This window comes from Podarcis raffonei, chromosome 10 (assembly GCF_027172205.1).
Source record: "Podarcis raffonei isolate rPodRaf1 chromosome 10, rPodRaf1.pri, whole genome shotgun sequence".
NCBI classification, from domain to species: domain Eukaryota; kingdom Metazoa; phylum Chordata; class Lepidosauria; order Squamata; family Lacertidae; genus Podarcis; species Podarcis raffonei.
This window is the reverse complement of record NC_070611.1, coordinates 66,098,895-66,125,640: the sequence shown is the minus strand read 5'-3', so window position 1 is coordinate 66,125,640 and position 26,746 is coordinate 66,098,895. Positions and strand designations below refer to the sequence as shown.

The following is a 26,746-nucleotide window of genomic DNA, read 5'->3' as shown; positions in this document are numbered from 1 at the left end:
AGCTTCCCTCACGCAATGAATGAGCAACGTGCGTGCTGACCTGAAAGGCAGGATCAAGGCGATGGGCAATTGTCGATGACACTCTGAGGAGGAAAGCAGATCAGGTTTATCACTAGCAAGCATTTTTGTAAGAACGGACTAAACAAGGCAATGGCAATAGAAAGGAAGGGAAGCAAACTGAAGAGGAATAGGACCAAGCAGTTAAGCTCCAGACCACGAGAGAGAATAACGTGGGTTCAAGCCCAACGTTGGGCAAAAATATTCCTGCCTTGCAGGGGGTGGGAGTAGATGACCCTCGTGGCCCCTGCCAACTCTACAGTTTCGTGATTCTGCGTACGTTCATTCATAAGTCTGTCCTATCCCATTTCTGCATTACAGTGGTACCTCAGAAGTCGAACGGAATCCGTTCTGGAAGTGCTTTTGACTTCCAAAACATTTGGAAACCAAGGCACGGCTTCCGATTGGCTGCAGGAAGTTCCTGCAGCCAATCAGAAGCCGTGGAAGTCGTGTCGGACATTCGGGTTCCAAAGAACGTTCGCAAACCAGAACACTCACTTCTGGGTTTGCGGAGTTCGGGAGCCAAAATGTTCAACTTGCAAGGTGCTCGGGATCCAAGCCACGACTGTATATGATTTTTTTAAATGCAAAAAACCCTTATTTAACCATTATTTTTGAATGTATTTTACACACAAAATACACATTTCTAAGTTTATTTTGTACACATGGCATTGTTTCTTGGTATTCTAAGAAGCCTCCATGCTGTGCTCAAACTGGGACTGGAATTGTTATAAACCAAATAAAAAAGTCCTTCCAGTAGCACCTTAGAGTTTGTTATTGGTTTGAGCTTTCGTGTGCATGCACACTTCTTCAGATACACAAAGAATGCATGCAGATGAAAGCTCATACCAATAACAAACTTAGTTGGTCTCTAAGGTGCTACTGGAAGGAATCTATTTATTTTGTTTCGAGTACGGCAGACCTACACGGCTACCTACCTGTAACTAGTGTTATAAACCAGAGTTGGATCTGATTAAAGCTATCCAGTGCAGTCAGGTATTAGTAAACCATATAGTCAGTGACCAGTTCCTCAATAGTGCCAAGAACAGCAAATGGCAACCAGATTTCTTAGAAATTTCACACATGCCAATCTCTATTTCTCTCTCATTCTGGGACAGTTCTTAAAGGTTCCAAAAGTAACAGGAGGAGGGTGAATTGATGTCCAGAATTTCCCCCCTACACTCTGAGACATTCCTGTTGCTTCTAGAATGCCCGTGGTGACTGTATATCTTCCAGACTGTTGGGTTGTTGTTTTTTGCTGTATGATGGTAGATGATTAAGAAATATGTCAAATAAATAAAGGCACTGGTTTCAGTCATTGTAACCATTTTGCACATTGTCTGGAAAACAAGCTATATACATTTTCTGGATATATTTTGGAGATTCTTGCTCAGGAGAAACATCTAATCCAAAGGAGCCTTGCATAGACTGGCCAAAATTCTCAGTAGGGTTGCAGACATCTCTACTAATTTTGATAATGCCAGTAGGCTGTTACATCGCCTGTTTGACATTGTGCTGGTGATGATGATTTTTAACCACAACCACTCGATGCTTTCACAGAAAATTACCTTTTAATGGTTGGGGTTTTTATCTAATGGTACATTTTTATGCTCTTCCCATAAAAAAAAATTAAAATTGTACAATACATTCGGTTACATTATTGCAGTATAATATGCTAAACAACTTGTGGCCATTATAGTTAATGAAAATGTTTATGATGATTAATTTGGAGCTGATGGAATTAAAGAGAAGCAGGAAGAAGGGAGAAAACAGCCACGGGGAATTGGGGGAGGCCAAGTTTGATTGGCTAATAATGTTTGATGATTCATGCACACATCCCAATAATTAGTGGGTGCACTAGGGAACCTAAGCCCCACCTGTTTTCCATTGTGCCACATGTGCCAATTTATTTTGGTGAAGGAGACACAATCTCTGGCTTAACTTTCTGACTGAAATTGGTGGAAATTTGGCTAAATCATGCCAACTGTATTTGAGGGATGAACATATGATATTGGGTAACTGCAGATTGGTATTTTAGGGGCTCCCTCTCGGTTCTGACCAAGAGATTGTGAGACCCAGCAGACCTGGCCTGTGGACCATGCTTATGCTGCTGGCTACTACTTTATCAACAATTTATATTTGTATGGTCGCCCAATGACATATGTTCCCTGGGAGGCTCACAAATAAAGAGATAAAATAAAATATTAAAAATACAAAATAAAAGAATTGAGGCAGTAGAATAAGAAACCAGGAAGCTTCATCATGCCATGTTAGATCACTGATTCATCCAAATCAGTACAGTGGTACCTTGGTTTACAGATGCTTCAGGTTACAGACTCCGCTAACCCAGAAATAGTACCTTGGGTTAAGAACTTTGCTTCAGGATGAGAACAGAAATCGTGCGGCGGCAGCGCAGCGGCAGCAGGAGGCCCCATTAGCTAAAGTGGTACCTCAGGTTAAGAACAGTTTGAGGTTAAGAATGGACCTCCAGAATGAATTAAGTTCTTAACCCAAGGTACCACTGTACTGCCTAGGAGCAACTGTTCAAGGTTTCAGACTGAAAACATTCCCAGCCCGACCTGGAGATGCCAGGGATTGAACCAGTGACCTTCTGCATGCAAAGTAGGTACTCTCCCCCTGAGCTATAGCCTTTTCTCTATTTGTTCTTTGTAGCAGAATAAAGCATAGAACCATAGAATTGTAGCGTTGGAAGTGACCACAAGAATCAGCTAGTTCAACCTTCTGTAAGGCAGGAATATTTTGCCCAACGTGGGGCTCGAACTCATGACCTGGAGATAAAGAATCTCATGCTTTACCAACTGAGCTATCCATCATGAATCATAAAATGGAGAAGCTTGGTTCTATTTAAAAATGCAAGTTGTTGAAAGGGCCTGGGTGAAAGGTCTTCACTGAAAAGACCACAAGGATGGTGCTAGGTGAGCTTCTCTAGGGAGGCTCTTCAATAACCTAGGTGCTACCACCAGGGAGGCGCTGTCTCTCTCTCTCTCTCCATAGTAACCTTTATTCATTCACGCATGCATTCATTTACCACATCAATTTACTACAGTGGTACATTGGTTTAAGAACTTAATCCCTTCTGGAAGTTCGTTCTTAAACCAAAGCGTTCTTAAACCAAGGCGTGCTTTCCCATAGCAGCGGGAGGACTCCATTTACAAATGGAACGTACTCAACAGGAAGTGAAACATGTTCTTATTCCAAGGCAGAGTTCACAAACCAAAACACCTACTTCCAGGATTGCAGCGTTCTTAACCCAAGTTGCTCATAAACTAAGCTGTTCGTAAACCAAGGTACCACTGTAATAGTTATGGTTTCAGATGGAGCAAATTGGGTCAGTTTGCCTTAGAATGTGAACTTCCTTCTCTCAGTTTGACTATGTCCCAGACTCCATCTGCAACGCTTGGTCTTCCCTGTGGGTACAACTTTTGGAAACGACTGGGCTAAGTACATTATCTATGTGCTTCAGTGCCATTTTCTGCAAGGTCAGGTCTCCCTTTGCATTGCTCACGTTTGAACTGGGAAGCCACACTGGTACGGGGAGGTGACAGTAGCTTCTCACGCCAGTGTTGCCGTCTCCCAGGGAGTAGCATGAGAAATCGCCATGTGGTATTGGACCATGCCAATGTGATGCCAAAATATCCCATCTTTTGCGCATTGGTTGCATCAAAAGGCAAGAGGTATGAACATCCCTAACTTAACTGGAGCTGCCCTTGAGACTGACCCAGAAACTCCAGCAGGTGCAGAATGCCGTGGCGAGACTCCTTACGGGGTCCTCACCGTGGGATCACATTCACCCAGTGCTATACCAGCTGCACTGGCTCCCGGTGGAGTACAGGATCAGGTTTAAGGTGCTGGTTTTAACTTTTTAAAACCCTATATGGCCTAGGACCCTCGTACCTACGGGACCACCTCTCCTGGTATGTCCCACGGAGGACCTTACGGTCTTCAAACAAAAACATCTTGGAGATCCTGGGCCACAGGGAGGTTAGGCTGGCCTCAACCAGAGCCAGGGCTTTTTCGGCTGTGACCCCGATCTGGTAGAACACTCTGTCACAAGAGACTAGGGCCCTGCGGGACTTGACATCTTTCTGCAGGGCCTGCAAGACAGAGCTGTTCCACCAGGCCTTTGGCCAGGGCACAGTCTTGACCCCCTCCTTTGGTAATCCTCATAGAACTCTAGTCCAAAAGTTGCCATTAATTTGATTTTGAATTGATTTTAAGATGAATTGATTTTAGAATGCTGTATTACTTTTACTGTTGTTAGCCGGTCTGAGCCTGGCTTCGGCTGGGGAGGGCGGGATATAAATAAATTATTATTATTATTATTATTATTATTATTATTATTATTAACATATTGAAACAATTCTGAGATGGTTCTGAAAGAAAACGGCGCTACTCCACAAATGCAGCGGATCGCATGCATTAGTTTCATCTTCTGCTAGGCTATTTCTCTGCCAGTCGTTTTCCGGCGCTGAACATGTGCCTCGTTAAGAGGGAAAGAGTAAATAAAGAGAAAAATTAACAAGTGCTAAGTGCTTGTAAAATGTAACCAAATCCATCTGTGACAGCCCCCAGTGTGGGCATGTTTAACATGAGTTTCACGTCCTCATTTCGCACAGTAGCATTGGCCTAGAGCAGGCTGGTCTCCACTGAGTCCAACCAGAGGCTCCTCAAGTTGAGCATTGTCTTCACTGACCGGCACCCAGTTCTCCAGGCTTCAGGCAGGGAGCATTCCCAGCCATGGATTGATCCTGAGATCATGTACCTATGAAACCGATGCTCTGTTGTTGAAGCCCCTAGCTGGCCACTGTGTGGGAAGCAGGAGACTAAACTAGATGGGACTTTGGCAATTGGTGTCCAGGGTTTCATCATCAGCTCTACTTGTGTGGGGTGTTGTTGTTGTTGTTTTGTAAAGTTTATTATTTTTATTTCATACCACAATTACCCGGACATTGAGCCAGAGACCTTTTGGAGAGCCACAGCCAATCACTGTAGGCAATACTGAACTAGCTGAACCCATGGTTTTATTCAGTATAAGAAAGCTTCCTAGGTTCACCTGAAGGAATTGGATTGATTTATTTTGGTGTTGGAAGCCACCCAGAGTGACTGCCAGCCAGATGGGCAGGGAATCATCTTCTTCTTCTTCTTCTTCTTCTTCTTCTTCTTCTTCTTCTTCTTCTCCTCACTCTGGCCATTTAGATAGAGTGCAGCATGCATGTATTCCCCTGGTACCATCAAGTGCTGTTGTTGTTGTTTAGTCGTTTAGTCATGTCCGACTCTTTGTGACCCCATGGACCAGAGCAAGCCAGGCACTCCTGTCTTCCACTGCTTCCCGCAGTTTGGTCAAACTCATGCTGGTAGCTTCGAGAACACTGTCCAACCATCTCATCCTCTCTTGTCCCCTTCTCCTTGTGCCCTCAATCTTTCCCAACATCAGGGTCTTTTCCAGGGAGTCTTCTCTTCTCATGAGGTGGCCAAAGTATTGGAGCCTCAGCTTCAGGATCTGTCCTTCTAGTGAGCACTCAGGGCTGATTTCCTTCAGAATGGAGAGGTTTGATCTTCTTGCAGTCCATGGGACTCTCAAGTGCTGCTCACCAATAAAATTTCTGAACAGGAAATCTGATTGTCATGTTAGTCATTCTCCATGAAATTCCCAAGAACATATCTGGGCACATATTAGCACAACATTTTAAAATGCATGAATCAATCTTTGCATTTGCTACGTTCTTTTTCTCCAACTGCCTCCTTATCTGAATGATGACAGGGTTTTTTTTTTCTTTGTTCCAAATGTCAAAAGATTTGTATCCTTCCTTCAGAACCTCCAAAATGTGTTTCTTCCTCCAGCAGAGAGTGAAGCACCAGCTCTTTATCCCTCTCGAGCCAAAGAACTTGTCTTCAGCTTTCCAGCCCACATTTACTTTTTAATGAGGGTGTTACATAACCCGTTTTAAGAATTACGAAAGGCTCACAGCTAGTGAACTGCGGCAGAACCTTTGGGTGCTATTCACATCTATAGGGCACAAGGAGCGGGGAGGAAAGAACACTGCTTTGGATGTGTGGAGGCTGGCTTAATGAACCCCCACCCCCAACCTCTTAGGAGCTCGCTTATTCACACATGCATGAATATCACTCTGCAGGGCCGGTCCTACTGTTAGACAGAGTGAGTGGCAGTCTCTGGCAGCAGATTTGAGGTGTTATGAAAATGCAGCAAATTGTTAGCTACTTAAAAGGTAAAGGGACCCCTGACCATTAGGTCCAGTCATGGCCGACTCTGGGGTTGCGGCGCTCATCTCGCTTTATTGGCCAAGGGAGCCAGCGTAAAGCTTCCGGGTCATGTGGCCAGCATGACTAAGCTGCTTCTGGCAAACCAGAGCAGCGCATAGAAACACCGTTTACCTTCCCGCCGGAGCGGTACCTATTTATCTACTTGTACTTTGACGTGCTTTTGAACTGCTAAGTTGGCAGGAGCAGGGACCGAGAAATGGGAGCCCACCCCGTCGTGGGGATTTGAACCTCCGACCTTCTGATCGGCAAGTACTAGGCTCTGTGGTTTAACCCACAGCACCACCCACGTTAGCTACTTAGTTTATTCTTAATTGAGGAGGGCAACTGTCAGAGAAGGAGAGGAGCACCTCCGGGGTTATTTATTTATTTACGGCTCAGGTACGGCCCAGAATAACTTAGCTGACCTTGGACTCTTAAGAATATAGGAGGAGCTTTGCAGGATCAGGCCAAACGCCCCAGGGCTCCAGCATCCTGTTCTCACAGTGGCCAGGCAAATGCCTATGGGAAGCCTTCAAGCAAAGCTTTGACTGCCTCCAGCAGTGGAAATACAGCATTGACATCATGGTTAGAAGTCATTGATAGCCTTACCCTCCATGAATCCTCTTTGCAAGCCATCAGAATTGGTGACATCCTCACCGCCTCAAATTCTATAGCTGTGTGAAGAAGACGGCAGAGTCCATATAACACTGGTCCTGAAAGACCTATATTGGTTCCCAGTACGTTTCAGAGCACAATTCAAGGTGTTGGTGCTGACCTTGAAAGCCCTAAATGGCCCCGCCCCTGTATACCTGAAGGAGCGCCTTCACTCCCATCATTCAGCCTGGACACTGAGGCCCAGTTCCGAGGGCCTTCTAGCGGTTCCCTCACTGAGAGAAGTGAGGTTTCAGGGAGCCAGGCAGAGGGCCTTCTCGGTAGTCCTGTGGAACTCTGTCCCTTCAGTTGTCAAGGAGATAACTAACTATACAACCCTTAGGAGACATCTGAAGATAGCCCTCTATATGGAAGTTTTTTAATGGCTGAAGTTTTTATTTTTATTTTTATTATTAATAATAATAATTTTTAATCATACCCCGCCCTCCCCAGCCAGAGCTCAGGGTGGCTAACACCAGTAAAATTACAATAAAACATAATGGGGGGGGGACCAATTTAAAATACAGGTTAAAATGCAATTTAAAATGCAGCCTCATTTTAAAAGTAGCCCATAGATCAAAACCGTGAGGGGAGGGAAAACATAAGGGTCAGACTGAGTCCAAACCAAAGGCCAGGCGGAACAGCTCTGTCTTGCAGGCCCTGCGGAAAGATGTCAAGTCCCGCAGGGCCCTAGTCTCTTGTGACAGAGCGTTCCACCAAGTTGGGGCCAGTACTGAAAAGACCCTGGCCCTAGTTGAGACCAACCTAACCACCTTGTGACTTGGGACCTCCAGAATGTTGTCATTTGTGGACCTTAAGTTCCTCCACGGCGCATACCAGGAGAGGCATCTCATCAAAGAGTGGTTGTGATTTTTAGAAAAGGTATTAACAAGTAATAATAACACATTGTGTTTTTGTACCTGCTGAAAGCCGCCCAGAGTGGCTCGGGCAACCAAGTCAGATGGGCGAGGTACAACTATAGTCATAATAATGATAATAAATGTCACTTGTCTTTCCTGGATATTCCAGCACTCATCTTCACTGAATGTCTATGACGTCCAGTGTTGGGAGGGAGGGAGAAAAATGTCTTTCTACCCACTCACTCCACATTTTGCCCCTTGGTGTGTGGCAGAGAGTTAGATGTTGTTTGCCACCCTGCCTTGGGCAGCTATATGCCTCACACTGACTGGCCCTCAATATCTCCACACTAGAAAGCTGTGCTTGGGGCTGGTGCATACAGGCATGCCATACACTCCAACTGTCCTGGTTTTACCCATAGGTGAAAATACTGTTCTGGTGTTTCCTTTTTAAAAAATAAAAATAAAACCACCCATAATCAGCTCAGTGATATAGCTTTGATATACAAGCAAATGCACCAGCTGGCCAAGAGGCTAAAATAGTAGCCAGGTCAGTTTGTTTGTTGCATTCAGTTGCCTTCCCTAGATTGCCTCAGAGTGCCTTTGGGGGTGCTGAGTTCATTATGGCTTCTTAACTAGTTCATTATTGTGCGGTTTATTTCCAGTTTCTGTCTTTAGCTGCCATTTTAGTGTTTTGTTGATGATGTTGTTCGTGTTGTTGCACTGGCTCTTTTCCGCTTGGTTTTTAATTTGTGTTCCATAAAACAGGAGCGGAGGCTGCCTCAGGGATCCCTTTTGACTGAAAGTTGCGGTGTAAGTCGAAATAAATAAATGTTTATATATGTTTGCGATAATAAGTCACATCTGCGCCATGCATTTAAAGCACAATGGTGTAGTTTCGTGGTGTAGTGAAGTGTAGTTTGTTAAGGGTGCTGGAGATTGTAGCTCTGTGAGGGGTAAAACTACATTTCCCAGCATTCTTTGAGGGAAGGCTCTTTAAATGTACTCAAAATGTGCTTAAACATCTGGTGGGAATGTACTGATAATAGTCCGTTAGCTACTGGGAAATGTATGTAGTTTCTGATCATTTTAGAACTTGGAAATCCTGTCTTTATGATTGTTCCGCTCAATAACAATCTTTGTTTGTTTGATATATTTTCTCCTAAACGTAAAGGTACCCCTGCCCATACGGGCCAGTCCTGACAGACTCTAGGGTTGTGCGCCCATCTCACTCAAGAGGCCGGGGGCCAGCGCTGTCCGGAGACACTTCCGGGTCACGTGGCCAGTGTGACAAGCTGCATCTGGCGAGCCAGAGCCGCACACGGAAACGCCGTTTACCTTCCCGCTAGTAAGCGGTCCCTATTTATCTACTTGCACCCGGGGGTGCTTTCGAACTGCTAGGTTGGCAGGCGCTGGGACCGAGCAATGGGAGTGCACCCCGCCGCGGGGATTCGAACCGCCGACCTTTCGATCGGCAAGCCCTAGGCGCTGAGGCTTTTACCCACAGCGCCACCCGTGTCCCACCACGCTAAAGGTGGCATGCAGAGTAAACAAACAAACCATAGAGTTGGAACACTCAAAGGCATAGCTGTCAACTTTTCCCTTTTCTTGAGAGGAATCCTATTCGGAATAAGGGAATTTCCTTTAAAAAAAGGGAAACGGTGATAGCTATGCTCGAAGGCCACCTGGTTCAAATCCCTGCTCAGTGCAGGGAAAACACAGCTAGAATGCCCCTGCCTAAAGACCTCTGGAAATAGAGATCCCACCATTCATCTACATCAGTTGTTCCATTGTCAGCTGGGTGGCCATGTTTCCTGGTGTAGAGAGAACATTCCTTCACTATCTGATCCAGGTGTGATCAAAACATTAAACACACACACACACACCATAAGAGAGAGCAGGACAAACCATCGACAGGTGGCACTGGGATGACAGATTAAGGTGGCACTAACAGTGATGAGGCAGTGCTGCTCACCTGACCTCCAGTAGGTCATGTTGCCGATGCTCACTGGGAGGTAGAGGGTAAGTGGCAAGGCAGTGGGGAGGTTGGCATGGTGCAAAAGCACTGGCAGGTGTGCTAGGTTGCCTCACCTGTGCATTCAGAGTGTGACAGCCTTGCCACTGCCTCACCTCTCCCTCTCTACTTCTCAAAATAAAAAACCATATGGTTTACTAATACTTGACTGCACTGGATAGCTTTTATCAGATCCAACTCTGGTTTATAACACTAGTTACAGGTAGGTAGCCGTGTTGGTCTGCCGTAGTCGAAACAAAATAAAAAAAATCTTTCCACTAGCACCTTAGAGACCAACTAAGTTTGCTACTGGTAATGAGCTTTCGTGTGCATGCATCTTCATGTATCTGAAGAAGTGTGCATGCACACAAAAGCTCATACCAATAGCAAACTTAGTTGGTCTCTAAGGTGCTACTGGAAGGAATTTTTTTATTTTGTTTTGACTATGGCAGACCAACACAGTTACCTACCTGTAACTCTCTACTTCTCAGTAAGCTGAAGCAAGGCAACCAACCAGAGGTCAGGTGACCCACAGTGCCCCACCACAGTGTTCACTAGTAACTGTCGTCCAGGTAACCTGATCTTATCCATTACTTGCTATTTCAGTTGCAGTAATTATTTCTAAATTTGCAGCTATACGCAGAAAATCAACATATGTAAATCTTGCGCCTTCTTCCATTCGCTTTTGTAGTGATACGTTTCCTTTTTCTGTCCTTTTAACAATGAACCAGTGGTCACCCTAACCATCAAACTGTTCTTACCGTTAAGATGCTTCTCCTAATGTTCAACTGAAATCTACCCTCCTATAATTAGTCACTGACCTGCTATCTTACGTAAGCAGCAAGGGAGCACTAATGGCTGGTGATTGCAGATATCACATTGCAGGATGAAGAAACGAATGAGACCTTGATGGTATGTCTGGTGCTATTAAGTCCTGCAGTTGTGTTGCCTGACTAGATGTGAGACCAGAGCTGGAATCAGGGTTTGCAGTAGGACCTGGTCTTCTTTGGCTTGTTAGGAGGTCCACTGCTGATGTTGAGGACCCTTTTTAGATTAGCAAGCTGTCTGCAAGCAATAATGCACCAAACACACAACGCCTGTACCCAATAAGTGTCATTCTCTGATATGGACAGCAGATCATTGGTGAGACTCACATTGGTCCATCTGGACAGAATTTTTAATTTCCTTGGTTTTAAGAATAGCTGCCTGGATAGTTTAGTTGGTTTGAGTGTGGTGCTGATAATGCCAAGGTTGCAGGTTCGATCCCTGTACGAGGATGCATATTCCTGCATTGCAAGAAGTTGGACTAGATGATCCTTCCATTCTATGGTTTTCTCTGAATACTTGATGTAAATAGTTCAAGTTGCATCCCTGTCCAAGGTACTGCAACAAAACTGAATCCCTCAGTCCATGGAAATAGACCAAACAAGGTTGGATAAAAGACTGTAGACTAAGTTTTTTGCAGTGTACTCTGCGAATGCATTTAGGCATGTGCACCTGCCATTGCATCTCTAGTATCAGGTAATGCTTATATACTGCATTTTGATTGATGTGTCCTAACAGTGAACCTACTGCATAGACTGGTTGAAGCTCAGGTTAATGGTGGGATGGAAGTTGTTGGAAGCCCTTATGGAGCTTCTCAGAGGTGTTCTTCTCTTGGGTCCAGATGATAAATAATTGTATTTCAGGTAGGGAAGAAGCCATTGGGGACAGGAGTTGAGGAGGCATCTGCCATGGGTACTGTGGAGCTCTGCAGCTACCTGTGTAGTTTGATTGTCAACAAACAGTGAATTATATATGATATTGGCTTCAGATTCAGGTGGGCAAATCTTTAAATTTTTGTGTGTCTCAATTTCTCATTTTTTCCAATCTTAAATTCAGTTTCCCAAATCAGTTTGTGACTTTTTTTTAAGAAAAAAAGTCCTCATGAAAATTCATCAGATTTTTAGTGCCTGTTACTTCTAATATACTTGTTTACATGTTATTTCCACTAATAAATGCATTTTTATGCACACTTCACCCTACTATGTGCAATTTCTGCACACATTACTTAGCTGGAGAACTGCATTGCAAAATTCAGAGAAGTGGAACTTTCAAAAATGAGCCATGTTTCAGTTCAAGTATTGTTTGCTGTTTGCGACGATTGAGCACTGAAGAGTGTTTTCCCCCAGGGGAAAGCAGTGGGACAAGAGCAAGGTTGGATAAGCCCAATGTCTGGTTGAATAGCCAAGTACCTCCAGAAATTATCTTTATAGTGTGAAGTCAGCTGTTAAAGAAGCTTGCATTTTGCCTCAGAATCTTGCCTAATTGTTTTGGGAAAGGCTGAGCTATTACTCAGCAAGCTGCAGAACACTGCGATGAAATGATCTTTTCATCTGCGCAAAAGCAAAAAGAGAGAAGGGTTAAAGCTATAGCAACTGAGTTGCCGTAACTTTTCCTCCCCCTGCGAAGCAGAATGCCACAGCAAATTTTAATTCAAGTCACCTTTTCACTGTGTTAATTTTGAGCAACATTTACTTCTGCCAATCATTAATTAAGATAACAGCCAGCTCTAGAACTGGGGGGAAATAAAATAAAACCCTCTTGTATATATGCAATTTCAATCAGCATCTGAAACAGGTTGTCTAGGCCAGGGGGTTCTTAAACTGTATTACCGTGCCTGTCTGTAAGCAGGGTAGGGAGAGTTAGGCAAGGCAGGTGAATATACAATTGCCCTGTGGACAGCTCAGGGTTTAATGGCTTTAGTGATTGTTGAACTACACTTGACTCGATTCAGAATTGGCTTAGTATATTGGAGCTTTCTTAGTGTGCATTCAGGAAAAAGGGGTATCTGCTCTCTGAGAATTGTAGAATTATACTGCAGGAAGGGACCCAAAAGGTCAACTAGCCCCAAACCATGTCATTCAAAGAGTTCCTTCCCAGTTGCACATGTCCTGATAGTGTTTTGCACACTATCTTATTGCTCATTGAGAACTGTAGTTCGGCCTAACTTGACCTGCACCTACCCATAGAACTAACTGCAGCAGAGAGCTGTCTGGTAATATAACTCCCACCCCCAAAAAACCCCCCACAACTTATGCTTATCTGGAAACAGGAGAGGCTTTTAGATACAGATGGGGCACAGCAAGCACATGTTTGCCAACCCAATCAAAATAATTGATTGATCCGAAAAGAGAAGATAAATAGATTGCTTAGTCAAGATGCTTCCCCCCCAGTTCATTGTAGACAATGAACTGTCCAAGGTTTAAATTAAGGAATGTCTGATTATGCACTTCAAACCACAGGTTTTAGAAACAGGGCACTGTCGGAAGTGCCAGGGGCACCGTCGGAAGTGCCAGGGGCACCACACAGCCCCCAGATCGAGACAAATCTCTCCAGGCGTCTTCCTCTGGAACACAGCATGGGTCGGTCATAACTCTTCAATCCCATTGCACAGAAGCGACACATATCCAAAAATATGTGCACACTCAAAACAGCAGAGTAAAGCTGGAAGGTGAGGCTATGAGGTGTGGCATTTAAGTAATTTATTAAGCAATATATACAGGATGAAGAAGAAGAAGAAGAAGAAGAAGAAGAAGAAGAAGAAGAAGAAGAAGAAGAAGAGGAGGAGGAGGAGGAGGAGTAGTAGTAGTTTGGATTTGATATCCCACTTTATCACTACCCTAAGGTGTCTCAATCTCCTTTCCCTTCCTCCCCCACAACAAACACTCTGTGAGGTGAGTGAGGCTGAGAGACTCCCGAGAAGTGTGACTGGCCCAAGGTCACCCAGCAGCTGCATGTGGAGGAGCAGGGAAGTGAACCCGGTTCACCAGATTACGAGTCTACCGCTCTTAACCACTACACCACACTGGCTCTCAAAGCAATCATGGTGTCCTCTCACATCTTCTCCAAGAGAGAGAGAGAGAAGTACAAAAGTACAACACAACAGAAGAGATAGGACTGGCTTCCGTTTCCCACACTTGCCGAGCATGGAATGTAAACACAGACATGTGATGTAACAAACACACACATCCAGCAACGGAAGAGAATGAAAATACTGACACACTTGATTTTGTTATGCAGATTAGCATTGTTGGCATCCATTTGTCTCAAGAGGCAACCTCCCCCCCCTCCCCTATGCTATTATATATTGTATATTTTTCTTTGTTATAAGTCACTTGGAGACCTTTGGGTGATAGCAGCTTGTAACATTCTGAATGCTGGGGGGGGGGCAGGTGGAGTTGCCAGGGAACACTTGGATGAACAGAACATGAAGTGAATTAGTTTCTTCTGGGGGGGGGGGGAAACGACAGACATGAACTGGAATTAGTTCATCTTTTAGACACTCTGAGCCCGTATTTTGAACTGGTTCGTTTTAAAAACTAACTTTCAAAGCTCTGATAAACACACAGAAAAGGGTCTTCTCTGTGGTTGACATTTCCAGAGACAAGAAAATTCCTGGGAGGGGCCTCTGAGGAAGATCCCACCTTGTAGGCTGGTTCGTGTGGGCGATGGTGGTCTTTCAGATGCTGCAAGAGGCCTGAGCAACATCACCATAAATGGATCTTCATGCTCTTCTGAGCAATGCCATTCTCCTTTTGCTTTCAGACTGAGCCCTGCCATATTTTCCCAGGTCTGCCACTCCCTCTTTTGCAATGGCGCAAGCAGGCGTGTTCTGAGGAGCGTACCACACTGTTAATTGTGTGTGTGTTTTTAAAAGCAATAACCTGTGCACTTGTAATGCTTTCACTATGACCTACTTACATACTACTTCACCCTCCTTGTAGTATGATTAAAAGCTCCTTTGAATCCACTATTCCCTCAAGGGATTTGAGGCTAGAATTTAACAAACTGCTCAGAAGGCTTAAGCCAGTAAGAGGGCTTCCCTTACAGCTTCTCCCGGTAATTTTCAGATGTAATTAAAGAGAAAATAAATATTTCAAGATGCCGTACATTTGAAACAAAACAATGCAAAGCGTCTTTCCAGCATCTGCATCACATGGGGAAGAAGCAAAGGCACCAATTGTCTTCGGCTGATTTGCAACGGGATTCTCCAGCTACGTGTTTGTGGAGGGAGGGAGGTTTTCCCCTTCAGCCATGTTCACGTGCTCATTCCTACCCTAGTTGAGAAGGCCTTTGTTGGGCCCGGAAATGGCCTCTGGAAAACAAGGCCAGGCAGCTAGGCTTCTGACCTATTTCCTTGGGAGGAAAATGGACCAAAACGCCTCAGAATCATCTTTCCCTTCCCCCGCCCCATTTACTGGAGGGAGAGAGAGAGAGAGAGTGAAAGAGAAAGAGAAAGGAAGAAAGAAAAATATGGAATTGAATGGAAAGATTGTAGAGGGTTAAAATGACACGATGCAGGCTTCTTATTTAAACAAATGTCTTCATTCCTTCGTCTCCATTGCGCTCTTGTCTCCTTCAGCTGCTGAGTGCTAAAAGCTGCCCTTTCTGCAGTCACAAGATTTTTTTTTGATTTTTTTGAGGGGGGAAAATTGAATGTTAATCCTCCTCTACTCTAGGCTGGATTAACCACCGTGAAGGCCTCTGATCACAAATCAGGTGGCGGCGTCCATCTGGAGAAAGTTGTAATGACTTTCCCCTCCCCCTCCTGCTACATTCCCTTCCCCTCGCGCTCCTGCAAAATTTGTTCCAAGATACTTCGGTGGGTGTGCTGAGATAAAGAAACCAAGTGCCAAGAGATTAGTGTTAAAGGGTTTTTCTGGAATCTTCCATGACCACCCTTATGTGCCCTCAAACTATGCCTACTTACTAGGGTTTCCCCCCACCCACCCACATATTTTTTCATGTCATTAAAATAAACACACCAGGATCAGGCAGCAGGCACCTTGTGCTTTCCTTGCACAATAAACCACGGTAGGCTTGGGAGTGCTCCTGGGCACCTATTGATTACTAAAGGCTCAAATGTCGTCTGTGACTTGGATTGCCTTCTGCTAGCATTGTCTGGTTCACCCCCAGCTACATCTGTTCCTGGACAGGAGCAGGCAGGCTTCGCAGTTCGTGAGCTGGTAACTTCAAGGCTGTATTGCAAGTCCTATTGAACATGGGGCTGCTAGACAAGATGCACCTTCATTCTGATCCAGCAAGGAGATGCTCTTGTGTTTTTTGAGTTGCTCGCCAACCATGGTTTATTGTGCACAAGCAGAACATGGGTTCAGTTGCTCCTCCTCGGACACAGGTGGAAGAAACAAACCAAGAAGTGTCAGTGAAGCTGGGATAATGGCTTGCTAAACCTTGGGATGGGGAAGGAGATTTAAAGGTGAACCTACCTAATCTGCTGGGATGTGGGTGGCGCTGTGGGTTAAACCACAGAGCCTAGGACTTGCCAATCAGAAGGTTGGCAGTTCGAATCCCCGCGATGGGGTGAGCTCCCATTGCTCGGTCCCTGCTTCTGCCAACCTGGCAGTTTGAAAGCACATCAAAGTGCAAGTAGATAAATAGGTAAGGTAAGGTAAACGGCATTTCTGTGCGCTGCTCTGGTTCGCCAGAAATGGCTTAATCATGCTGGCCACATGACCCGGAAGCTGTACGCCAGCTCCTTTGGCCAATAAAGCGAGATGAGCGCCGCAACCCCAGAGTCGGTCACGACTGGACCTAATGGTCAGGAGTCCCTTTACATTTACCTTTACCTAATCTGCACTTCTTAAAAGCATCCATGGACCAAAACATAGCAATCCATTGTACTGTGCATTCCCCCAAATTTTGCAATGCAGTTGTCCGTCCCAAGGTGTGTACAACAGTGCATACTGGAAAAAAGTATGTATATTTTGTATGACAATAACATACAAAAATGCATTATACTAGGGGGAAATAGCTTTGCTGAAATGTTTAAATCAGGCAAAATGGCATTCAAATGTGTTCTGTATTGAATTCCTCCCTTTGTCTCTAAGCAGCAGACTTGGGTGTCGTAAAGAAAGCAGCTTCTGAAACTCAGCTTGGTTTCAAAAGCGGCTTGCCACATAATTTGAGAATCAGAAGCCTCTTTGGTGTTTGGGTCTAGTTTCCCACTTCTCTGGATTACAAGATATAGTTACAGCACATTTTCTCACTAACCATACCAGCTGCTGCTGTATATCTAATATGTGCCACTTGGTTTGCTGTAGTATCTGTACTGAGGGTGTGGGGTGGAGTGGCAACAGGGTGCAGTTGGAGGGTCAAACAGGGTTGTTGTTGTTGTTGTTTAGTCATTTAGTCATGTCCAACTCTTCGTGACCCCCTGAACCAGAGCACGCCAGGCACTCCTGTCTTCCACTGCCTCCCACAGTTTGGTGAAACTCATGCTGGTAGCTTCGAGAACACTGTCCAACCATCTCGTCCTCTGTCGTCCCCTTCTCCTTGTGCCCTCAGTCTTCCCCAACATCAGTGTCTTTTCCATGGAGTCTTCTCTTCTCATGAGGTGGCCAAAGTATTGGAGCCTCAGCTTCAGGATCTGTCCTTCCAGTGAGCACTCAGGGCTGATTTCCTTCAGAATGGAGAGGTTTGATCTTCTTGCAGTCCATGGGACTCTCAAGAGTCTCCTCCAGCAATTCAAAAGCATCGGTTCTTCGGCGATCAGCCTTCTTTATGTTCCAGCTCTCACTTCCATACATCACTACTGGGGAAACCATAGCTTTAACTATACGGACCTTTGTTGGCAAGGTGATGTCTCTGCTTTTTCAGATGCTGTCTGGGTTTGTCATTGCTTTTCTCCCATGAAGCAGGAGTCTTTTAATTTCGTGGCTGCTGTCACCATCTGCAGTGATAATGGAGCCCAAGAAAGTAAAATCTCAAACAGGGTGGCAAGATGCAAAAGGAGGACAGGACAGGACGGCACCTTCCATAGTTGTGAAGAAGATGGCACTTCAGCAGATGTAGCTGGTCAGCACTGACTGCCAGAGGTTCTCCTGGTCTTCAAACAGGAATCTGGAGTTGGAACAGATTGAGCTTGGGATCTTGTGTGTACAAAACATGCCCTCTACTGCTCTAAAGACATAGGAATCAAGCCAGTGGTCTATCTAGCTCAGGGGTCAGCAAACTTTTTCAGCAGGGGGCTGGTCCACTGTCCCTCAGACCTTGTGGGGGGCGGACTATATTTTTTGGGGGAGGGGTGAACGAATTCCTATGCCCCACAAATATCCCAGAGATGCATTTTAAATAAAAGCACACATTCTACTCATGTAAAAACATGCTGATTCCTGGACTGTCTGCGGGCTGGATTTAGAAGGCGATTGGGCCAGATCTGGCCCCCAGCCTTGGTTTGCCTCCGCATGAGCTAGCTCCTACAGACATGGGCAGTTGCTTTCCATGGTTTCAGCTCAGCAGTATTTTGCTGTTTTTTTAAAATGAGGTTACTGCTGTTTTATGCAATTTCTGCTGATTGATCTTCTTGACTGCATGTGCTGAGTGTGTAATGCATTGTTTATTTGATTTCTAAGCCGCTTTTGCAGACATTTTGCAGTAAGCAAAAGGGAAGGACATTCTAAGCAAATAGAAATCCAGTAACGAGATTCTCGAGGGAACAGCTCATTCTGCAATCTCCTCTCCCCCTCTGACTAAAAGGAACTGCTACTCTATTCACATAAAATAGAACAAAAGTAGACCTAATCACATCTGACAAATGTTGGAGGGCATGCACTGGGTTTAATGCAGCTGTATTGCGGCATCTCCTCTAGGCATGGAAGGATAGTAGCTGCCTTGTTCTGGTACAAAATCGAGTGACCCTTTGTAGCATATGCTGGATTTTTCTTCACTAGGTTTAAACTTCATATTATGCCCATACTGCATATGCTGGGTTAATTTAATACTTTTTGGGAACTAGATATACCATGGCGTGCTGAAAATATGCAGAAAGATAGCTTGATTGTTTGTTTGTTTTCATAACAAAAGGTCTATTTGCCAAGAGAAAGTGAACTGTAGGTTTTGGGTGAGCACACCAAGAATGTTTCATTTGAAAGAGGCACTGTGTATGAATTAGGATTCTTCATTCTTATTGCTGTAAGAAGAAGAAGTTATTCTAACAACAGAGCCCTATGTATGTTTACCTGGAGAGCCAGTGTGGTGTAGTTGTTAAGAGCGGTAGTCACGTAATCTGGGGAACCGGGTTCGCATCTCCGCTCCTCCACATGCAGCTGCTGGGTGACCTTGGGCCAGTCACACTTCTCTGAAGTCTCTCAGCCCCACTCACCTCACAGAGTGTTTGTTGTGGGGGAGGAAGGGAAAGGAGAATGTTAGCCGCTTTGAGACTCCTGAAGGGGAGTGAAAGGCGGGATATCAAATCCAAACTCTTCTTCTTCTTCTTCTACCTGGAAGAGTAGAATTGTAGAGTTGGAAGGGACCACTGAAATGCAGAAATCTCAACTAAAGCATCCTTGGCAGATGGCTTTCCAGTCTCTGCTTAAATGCCTCCAACGAAGGAGAGTCTACCATCTCTTGTTGGAGTCCGTTCCACTGTCAAACATTTCTTGCTGCCAAAAAGTTCTTCCTGATGTGTTGTCAGAATTTCCTTTCTTGTCATTTGAAGTCGTTGGTTTGGGTCCTATCCTCCAGAGCAGACTAAAACAAGTTTGTGCCATCTTCCATGTGACAGCCCCATAGATGTTTTAAGATGGCTATCATATCTCCTCTTAGTCTCTTATCTAGGCTAAACATACCCAACTCCCTCCCGTTCCTCATAAGTCTTCATTTCCAGACCCTTGATCATCTTGATCGCCCTCCTCTGCACATGTTTCAGATTATCAATTTCCCTTCTAAAAATGTGGTGCCCAGAACCGGACACAGTACTTCCAGCTGTGGTCTGATCAAGGCAAAATAGAGTGGTGCTAAATTAGCCACTGGATTCAGTGAGGTTTACTCCCTTGTAAGTCTGCATAGGCCTAGGACAGCAGTCCTAACCACACTCAACTTTCGATGGCAGTAAGACCCACTGAACCAGGTGGTGCTTGCTCCCAAGAAAATAGGCAAGTGATTGTGTTGAAAGAATATTAGCCATAAAGATGTAAGACAAAGGAAAGGACTTGCTAGCAGACTTATAAATCATGGGTGCAGAATCTTTTGATGTTGTTGGACTACAACTCCCATCAACCACCTGACCATTGGTCATGCTGGCTGGAGCTGATGGGAGTGGGACTTCAACAACTTTTAGATCAGGTATAGGCAAACTTGGTCCTCCAGATGTTTTGGGACTACAACTCCCATCATCCCTGACCACTGGTCTTGTTAGCTAGGGATGATGGGAGTTGTAGTCCCAAAACATCTTGAGGGCCGTGTTTGCCTATGCTTGTGTTAGATAGTCACAGATTCCTCACCTTCTCTAAAATAATGTGAAACATGAAATGAGTAAGCTGGGGCAATGCACAATTGGCTGTTCCTCCATATAAATATCTGTAGCATATATGAAATTAACCTAGCGTTAGGGGAGAAGAGCTTAGACGTCTTCATAGTCTGCTAGTTTTGTATGTGTAGGGATTTCCCCACAAAACATAACATGCTGATTGAGTAGCAGGGGGAAGTTGCACAGACCTCATATTTAGGTAGGGCTAAGGATGGGGAAGAAATTAGATTGTGTTTGCATTTAAAGACATGCTTACCTAATTAGACCTTTCTAAAACAATGCTCAAACTGAAGCATGGGCATCCTTCAAATGCCACATTTCTCTGAATTTTGCAATTCAGTTTTCCAGCCAATTAATGTGTACCAAAAGACATATACCAGGCGCAATGTTCATAAAAATGCATATTTTACTAATGTGCTGTTGGATTTTCATGAGGACTGAAAATCAGAAACTGGGGACATGGCGAACTGAACTTTAAGATGGGAAAAATGAGAAATGGAGAGAAACCAAAATTAGCAGGCTCGCCCATTCCCACCGGTCAGAACCCGCATATGAATGTACATAGAAATCTGTTGTATATTGTATGTATATCTGATGGATCTTTCTGATAAACATTTTGTGTTTCTCAATTCATAAGGCAAGCAAACGAGCATTGCTACGAGCACATGACTGCCACAGCAATTTCAGGCTGGGGTATAGAAGGTCCTTTCCCCAGGAAATGATGCATAAATATGACTGTAGGAAAAAATCAGAAATATGGTCTTGGTAGCTAGGGATGATGGGAATTGTACTCACTTCAGATTTGGGAACCAGCACATGATGAGCAATGTTTGGGTACTAGTTGTTAACAAGGATAGTTTCCATCTCTTGCACTAGAGATTTGGATTCCACCTGACTACTGTGGGAAGATTGTGAGTTATGAGAGAGATCTGTAGCAGTTATCTCTCAATAGTGAAATGAAGTGGGCAACATGTACTGTGTGTATCACCTTGTAGGAATATTTTTCATAGCCAACTAGGATGAATTAGCCTGTCTAGGTTGCCATATCAGCAATGGCTAACCCTTGGAACATTGCAGGCTTGGTTAGGCAGCCGAGTCAAAACATTGGTCCGTTAACTCAGCATTGTCTACACTGACTTGCAGGTTTCAGACAGGGGTTCTTGTCAGCTCTATGTGGAGATGCCCGGGATTGAACTGTTGGGATACTGCCGGGGAGACCGGGGCATCAGGCAGGCCCCCAGCTGGCTCCAGCCAACAGCCAGCAGCTGGTCTCCCTTGGAACAGCATCAATTAGCAACACGAGTCTCAGATACGTTTAGAGACCTGTGCACGCTCTGTCAGCATAGTGTGTAAATCTTCTCACAGCAGAAGAGGCGGACAGAGAAATGTACAAGCAGTATATACAGCATTTTATTCAGCGTAGTTCAGGAAAATATGTCTGCTTCCCTTCGTGTCCAGCAAAACAGCAGTATAGCAAAAGCAACATACAGCGGAAGTTCCCAGCAGACTGTGCTGGAAGTAAACAGGCATGTGACACACAACAGTCACGCCTGACCCTTTTAAGGTGGAACGGAACTATATCCTAACATGAACCTAGGACCTTCTGCATGCAAGGCAGATCCTCTAACACTGCTACCCAGGGGCGGAGGAAGGGGGGTGCGGTGGGTGTGGGTCAGTATCACTGCTGAAGGGGATGACAAAAGTCCGGGCAGCACTTACCGTGGGGCCTGCAGCACGTCCAAGCCATGTCTCTCTCTTGGTAGAGACGCAGTGGTTTGAGCACGCATAGGCTCCGCGCTGCCCAAACGGTCCACCCACTGCCTCCCCCCCAGATGTAGGGCAGCTGAGTGGGAGGAGGCAGGCAGACTCCAGAGGCCCCATAGTGCTCCCCACCCCTATGGACGGTTCATCCCGCCCCTGGGCGCGTCTCCCCAGGTGCCCAAGCAGGTTCCACAGCCACTGCAGATACCCTTGGCAGTTCCTTCCCTTACCCCCTCCCCACATTGCTGTTTTTCACACTGACAAAATTCATATTGTAAGCTCCTTGGAGCAACCTGTCTTTCGTTCCTACAATATTCTGTGGAGCCGCAGGTTCTTTGGTGCATCGTGGATAAACTAAACAGGGCAAAGTAGCTCACATTTTAACTTTTGATAGGAGCAGCATGGATCTTATCGCTGCTTAGTTCCCACTGCACTGCACATATTTAGAAGAGGGTGAAAGAGAGGAATAGAAACAAACCAAGAATTCTGGAGTTGGAAAGGATCTTGGGAGGTGACCTGGATCTAGGCTTCCCAAACTGGGATCCACCATGGACCACCAGTGGTCTAAGAGCTTCCTTCAGGGGCTCTGTGGCATGCCTGTATTAAATATTCACATTGATTGTAACTGTATTTTTTTATTGCTTCTGTCATTTAAAATGCAAGTTGTAATGCAATAAAATGGAACGTGAGAAATTAGAGAAGCAATAAACATGCAATTGAATATCACGCAGCATTGTTCACAGCACAACTACTGTAGCAGGAAGGAAAATCATTATGTGGTCTGCCAGTACCATCAGTAATGTTCAAGTGGTTCATGGGCGGGGGGGGGGGGAATTGGGGGACCTCACTGTTGCAACTAGAGCATCCTTGGCAGATGGCTGTCTAGCCTGTAGTGAAGGACTAGCCACCCACCTCCGGAGGCAGTCTCTGTTCCTCTCTCTGCCCAACAGCTCTTGCTGTTAGGAATTTTCTCCCCGTGTTTAGCTGAAATCTGCTTCTTTGCCATTTCTAAACATTGCTTCTAGCCCTGCCTTCTGGAGCAACAGAGAACAAGCCTCTTCCAACATCTGTGTTGCTCCATCTTCAGCCATTGCTAAAGCTGATATTTTGAAGACTGTATAGTTGCACTAAGAGGTCAACATATATTTAATTAGTTCTGAGTTGACCTATGGTGTACATATGTATTACAAGTGTCACATAACATCCATTTGGCATTTGTGAGGAACTTATCTCTTGGTGTGCCAGCTCCTAAACTGTGGAACTCTCTGCCCATTGACTTTAGGCAGACACCTACACTGCATTTTTTTCAACACCCACCAAAAACTTATCTCCTTGGGTAGCCCACCCAGACATGTAAAGCAGATGTGTGTTTTTAATATGTTCTTTCCTCTTACTGTATAGAACTCTAGATGTCAATCTTACTCATTCTGCTTTTTCATAAACTTGTTTTTAACGTTGATTTTATTAATAATTTTAATGTATATTTTATACCGCTTAGAGCAGGGGGCTGCAAGGTTTACCTCTCCTGGGCTGGTTCACTCCAGCAGAGATCCCTTTGTGGGCTGGATTGCGCAGGTGCATAAGCGCCCACGATTTCCTGCGTCTGCATCTGCGCAGATACAATTTTCGTTTTCTGCGCATGCGCAGATGCGATTTCCGGTGCTGTGGAAGCAAGTCCCTGCACCACGTTGGTTTAGCGCAGCACGCAGGGACTTGCCAAGTGGGCGGCTCAGTTCAGGGGCAGCTCGTGGGCCGGTTAAACGACCTCGTGGGCCACTTGTGGCCCACGGGCCTTGGGTTGCCTACCCCTGGCTTAGAGGTTTCATTTACAGTTAAGCGGCATACAAGTTTTGAAAAATAAAATTAATGTGTGTGTGTGTGTGTGTTTGCACGTTGGTATATAAATATATTCTAATATATTTTACGGGCTCTGCTAAAACGACTGACCTAGTTTTGTATCTGCTTTCATTCATGCAGAAAGTTGTTCCTTTCAGCAACTAATACTCATGCAGACACTTGTATTTTTTGGAGCCGCTCGGTCCCTTTTGTTCCCCTCACTTCTTCTGTGTTCCTTTCTGCTCTGCCTCCTCCTTTGCTCTCACTGTCCTCGGCCTCATTTGCCCTCACTGCTATTCGATTGGATTGGCTGTGGCGATCCTCGTGACTTTTTATTTAGGCATCCGCGATGATATCACACCTGATGCTGATCTGTCACATCAAAACAAACGGGTGCCAAACGGCATAGAAATAACCAGAACATTTGGCAAGTCATCCCCCTCCCCCTGATAATTTTATTCAGCCATGTTAAGATGACAATATAGAAATTGGAAAATATTCTGTGGAAAATCTAATACATAATGTATAGATCTGTTTGCTGGGGCAGAGTAATGCAGTGATGCCGATATTGTGTTTTGATTTAGCTTGAATTCCTACGGTTCTGGATAGCGCTATTATTATTTTTAAATGTTAAAGATCTGTGCTGCTATATGTTGAACTAATAAAAAGGAAGGAAATAGTGGATAAGATCCAGCATCTCAGCAAGAACCCCTTCTTTTTCTCACCCCCTCCAGCTCCCCATTCTCCCTCACTCTCTCCCAGAGCAGATTTTGGGGGCACATGGGTTTCGGAGGGGAGGGGAAGGAAAAGAAGTCCTTTTTGCACAAGTGGATCGGTTGTGCAAACAGAATGTCGTAACTGGATATTTCCCAGCAGTAAGAAATTGCTCCTTCTGAAGTTTTTGCATAGCCTCATGATCAGTTTCAAGTCTTTTGAACAGAGCACTGAGGTCCCTGAATCAATGTACAGTTGTTTGATGAAAATGAGAAGTGTGCTTTTTATTGCATAAAGTTAGTTCTGCTGAACTCATGTGAATGAGGGTGACATCTGCCTTGAAACATTTACTGCCTTATTGTAAAAGTGCCTCATTTGTAATAGTGACTGGTGTAGGACTACTTCATACTTCAAATTCCTAGGGGATTGGTATCAGTTCCTCAATCAGCATTTTAGCCCATTGGACACAGAGCCATAAATACATAAAATATGAGAGGGTCTTTATTTTCTCTTTCTCTCTTTTCCACATAGTCCTGACTGCTTTGGTTTCATAGTGCAAGTTTCCCCCCACCCATAAGATGATTTCTTCCCCTTCTCCCCATAACCCCATCTGGATTCATTATGGATGTTGTAAAATAAATATTCTCAGATATCAGAAAGGGCTTTATTCTAAAAGGTTTATGACAGTTCCTGAGAATATCAGAGCCATCGGGCGATTAATCGCTTTTCCATGTTTGCGTTTTTATTATCTATCCATCTTTCTATAATCTATCTATCTGTCTATTTGTCTATCGATCTCCTTGGATAAAGAAGCAAGGATCCAAACACTTTAGCCCATTGAGCCCCCCAAAGCTAATTTTATGAATTTGTTAACAGATTGTTTCTTCGCCCTGCATAGATGAGGGTTATTTTAAATGCAATTTGCTTCTGCTTTGCAGAGCGCAGAGAAACCAATAGAAGTTGGATGAGGCCCAAATAAACAGACCTTGGGTTCAACAGGGGAATATTTTTTGTGGCGGTTCTTGTTTTGTAAACCCTTCCAAAACTCTTTTTATCGTCGCCACAACAAGCAGTTTAGCAGGATCCTGAGTGAGTTAAACAAAAGCGGTTTGGAAATCCAGAAACCGATTCCTTATGCGTTTGAGAGAGGCTGGCCCTCTGGCTGCCTTTTCTCTCCCCCACCCCACCCAACCCCCCAAAAGAAAATCTCCTTTAAAACAAATCGAGCCTGTCCACATTTTTGAGCGTGCATCGTCCAGCTCGTTGCCGAGGCTCTCTGCCTGGGTTTGCAGGGGTTAAATTCTAGCTGCAGTGGGGAAGTGGCTCCGCCCCCCGTTTTCAGCACCTGGCGCTCTATAGACAGTTGCCTCAGCAGTAGATTTCAGAGGGGATTGGAGGAAAACAAGAGGGGGAGAGAATGTGACAACTGCCGACTCTGACTGCTGCCTTCGGGAGGCCTCCCGCACCTGTCCTTGCCTGTCTCTTGGCCAGTGCAGTTGTTGAATCAGACAAGCAAGAGGAACATTCTTATTTGCCAGACCAGAACGGTGTGCATAGGAGGAAAGGGAAGAGGAAGAAGAAGAAGAAGAAGAAAAAGAAGAAGGAGAAGAAGAAGAAGATGACTTCTTCATTCAAGCTGGATTTTCTACCGGAGATGATGGTTGATAGCCGCTTGCTAGTTTCCGACAGAATGTAAGTACCGACTCAGCTGCCCGGCAGCATCCGAACCTCAGACCGAGCCAGTTCCCGAGATTCTAGATGGTTGTATTTTGTGTGCTTTTTTTCCCCTGGAGGGTTTTGATGGTATAAACAAAAGCCCTGGATTTCTCCCTCCCTTTCTCTTTCTCTCTCTCTCTCTGAGGCTACCGACTTGCTGCTAGAAGTGTCTGTGTAGCAGAGTAAGGATTTATTCCCTCTCTCTCGTCACTTGAAAATTCTTTTGTGGTCTCTAATGTATGTGTGTGTGTGTGTTTTCTTGCACTCATCCCCCCCCACACCCTCCGTTGTGTTTGATCTGCAACGTTCTCTATCAGGGAAACTGGGGGGCGGCTAATGGTAGCTGTAGAGCAGGGACCCGATAAGTATGATTTATATTCTGTTTATTTAATGTGGGAAAATGCAGTGCCGAGCCTTGCAGGGTTTTGTTTTATTTTATTTTTAAGAAAGGCACACTCTTCACATCCAGTGGAAATTCCTATACAGATATTTTGCCTCCTGCTTAGAAATCTCAACTTGTTCAGGGGGGGTAAGGCGCAACCTGCTCAG

At 44.9% G+C, this 26,746-nt stretch overlaps 1 protein-coding gene across 24 annotated transcripts in view; it reads left to right on the top strand.

The window, feature by feature from the left end:
* CELF2 (CUGBP Elav-like family member 2) overlaps nucleotides 1-26,746 on the top strand; it is a 547,441-nt gene that overhangs the window by 186,383 nt on the left and 334,312 nt on the right. For 2 of the 24 annotated variants that reach the window (XM_053405522.1, XM_053405521.1), the window contains exon 1: nucleotides 25,838-26,173. The exons of 19 other annotated variants lie outside the window; for them this stretch is intronic. In XM_053405522.1, coding sequence (XP_053261497.1) covers nucleotides 26,100-26,173 — 74 coding nt within the window. In that variant the 5' untranslated portion in view covers nucleotides 25,838-26,099. Of the gene's footprint in view, nucleotides 1-25,823; nucleotides 26,174-26,746 lie in introns of those variants that run through there. 3 more of the 24 variants (XM_053405504.1, XM_053405524.1, XM_053405523.1) reach the window with 3 other exon arrangements.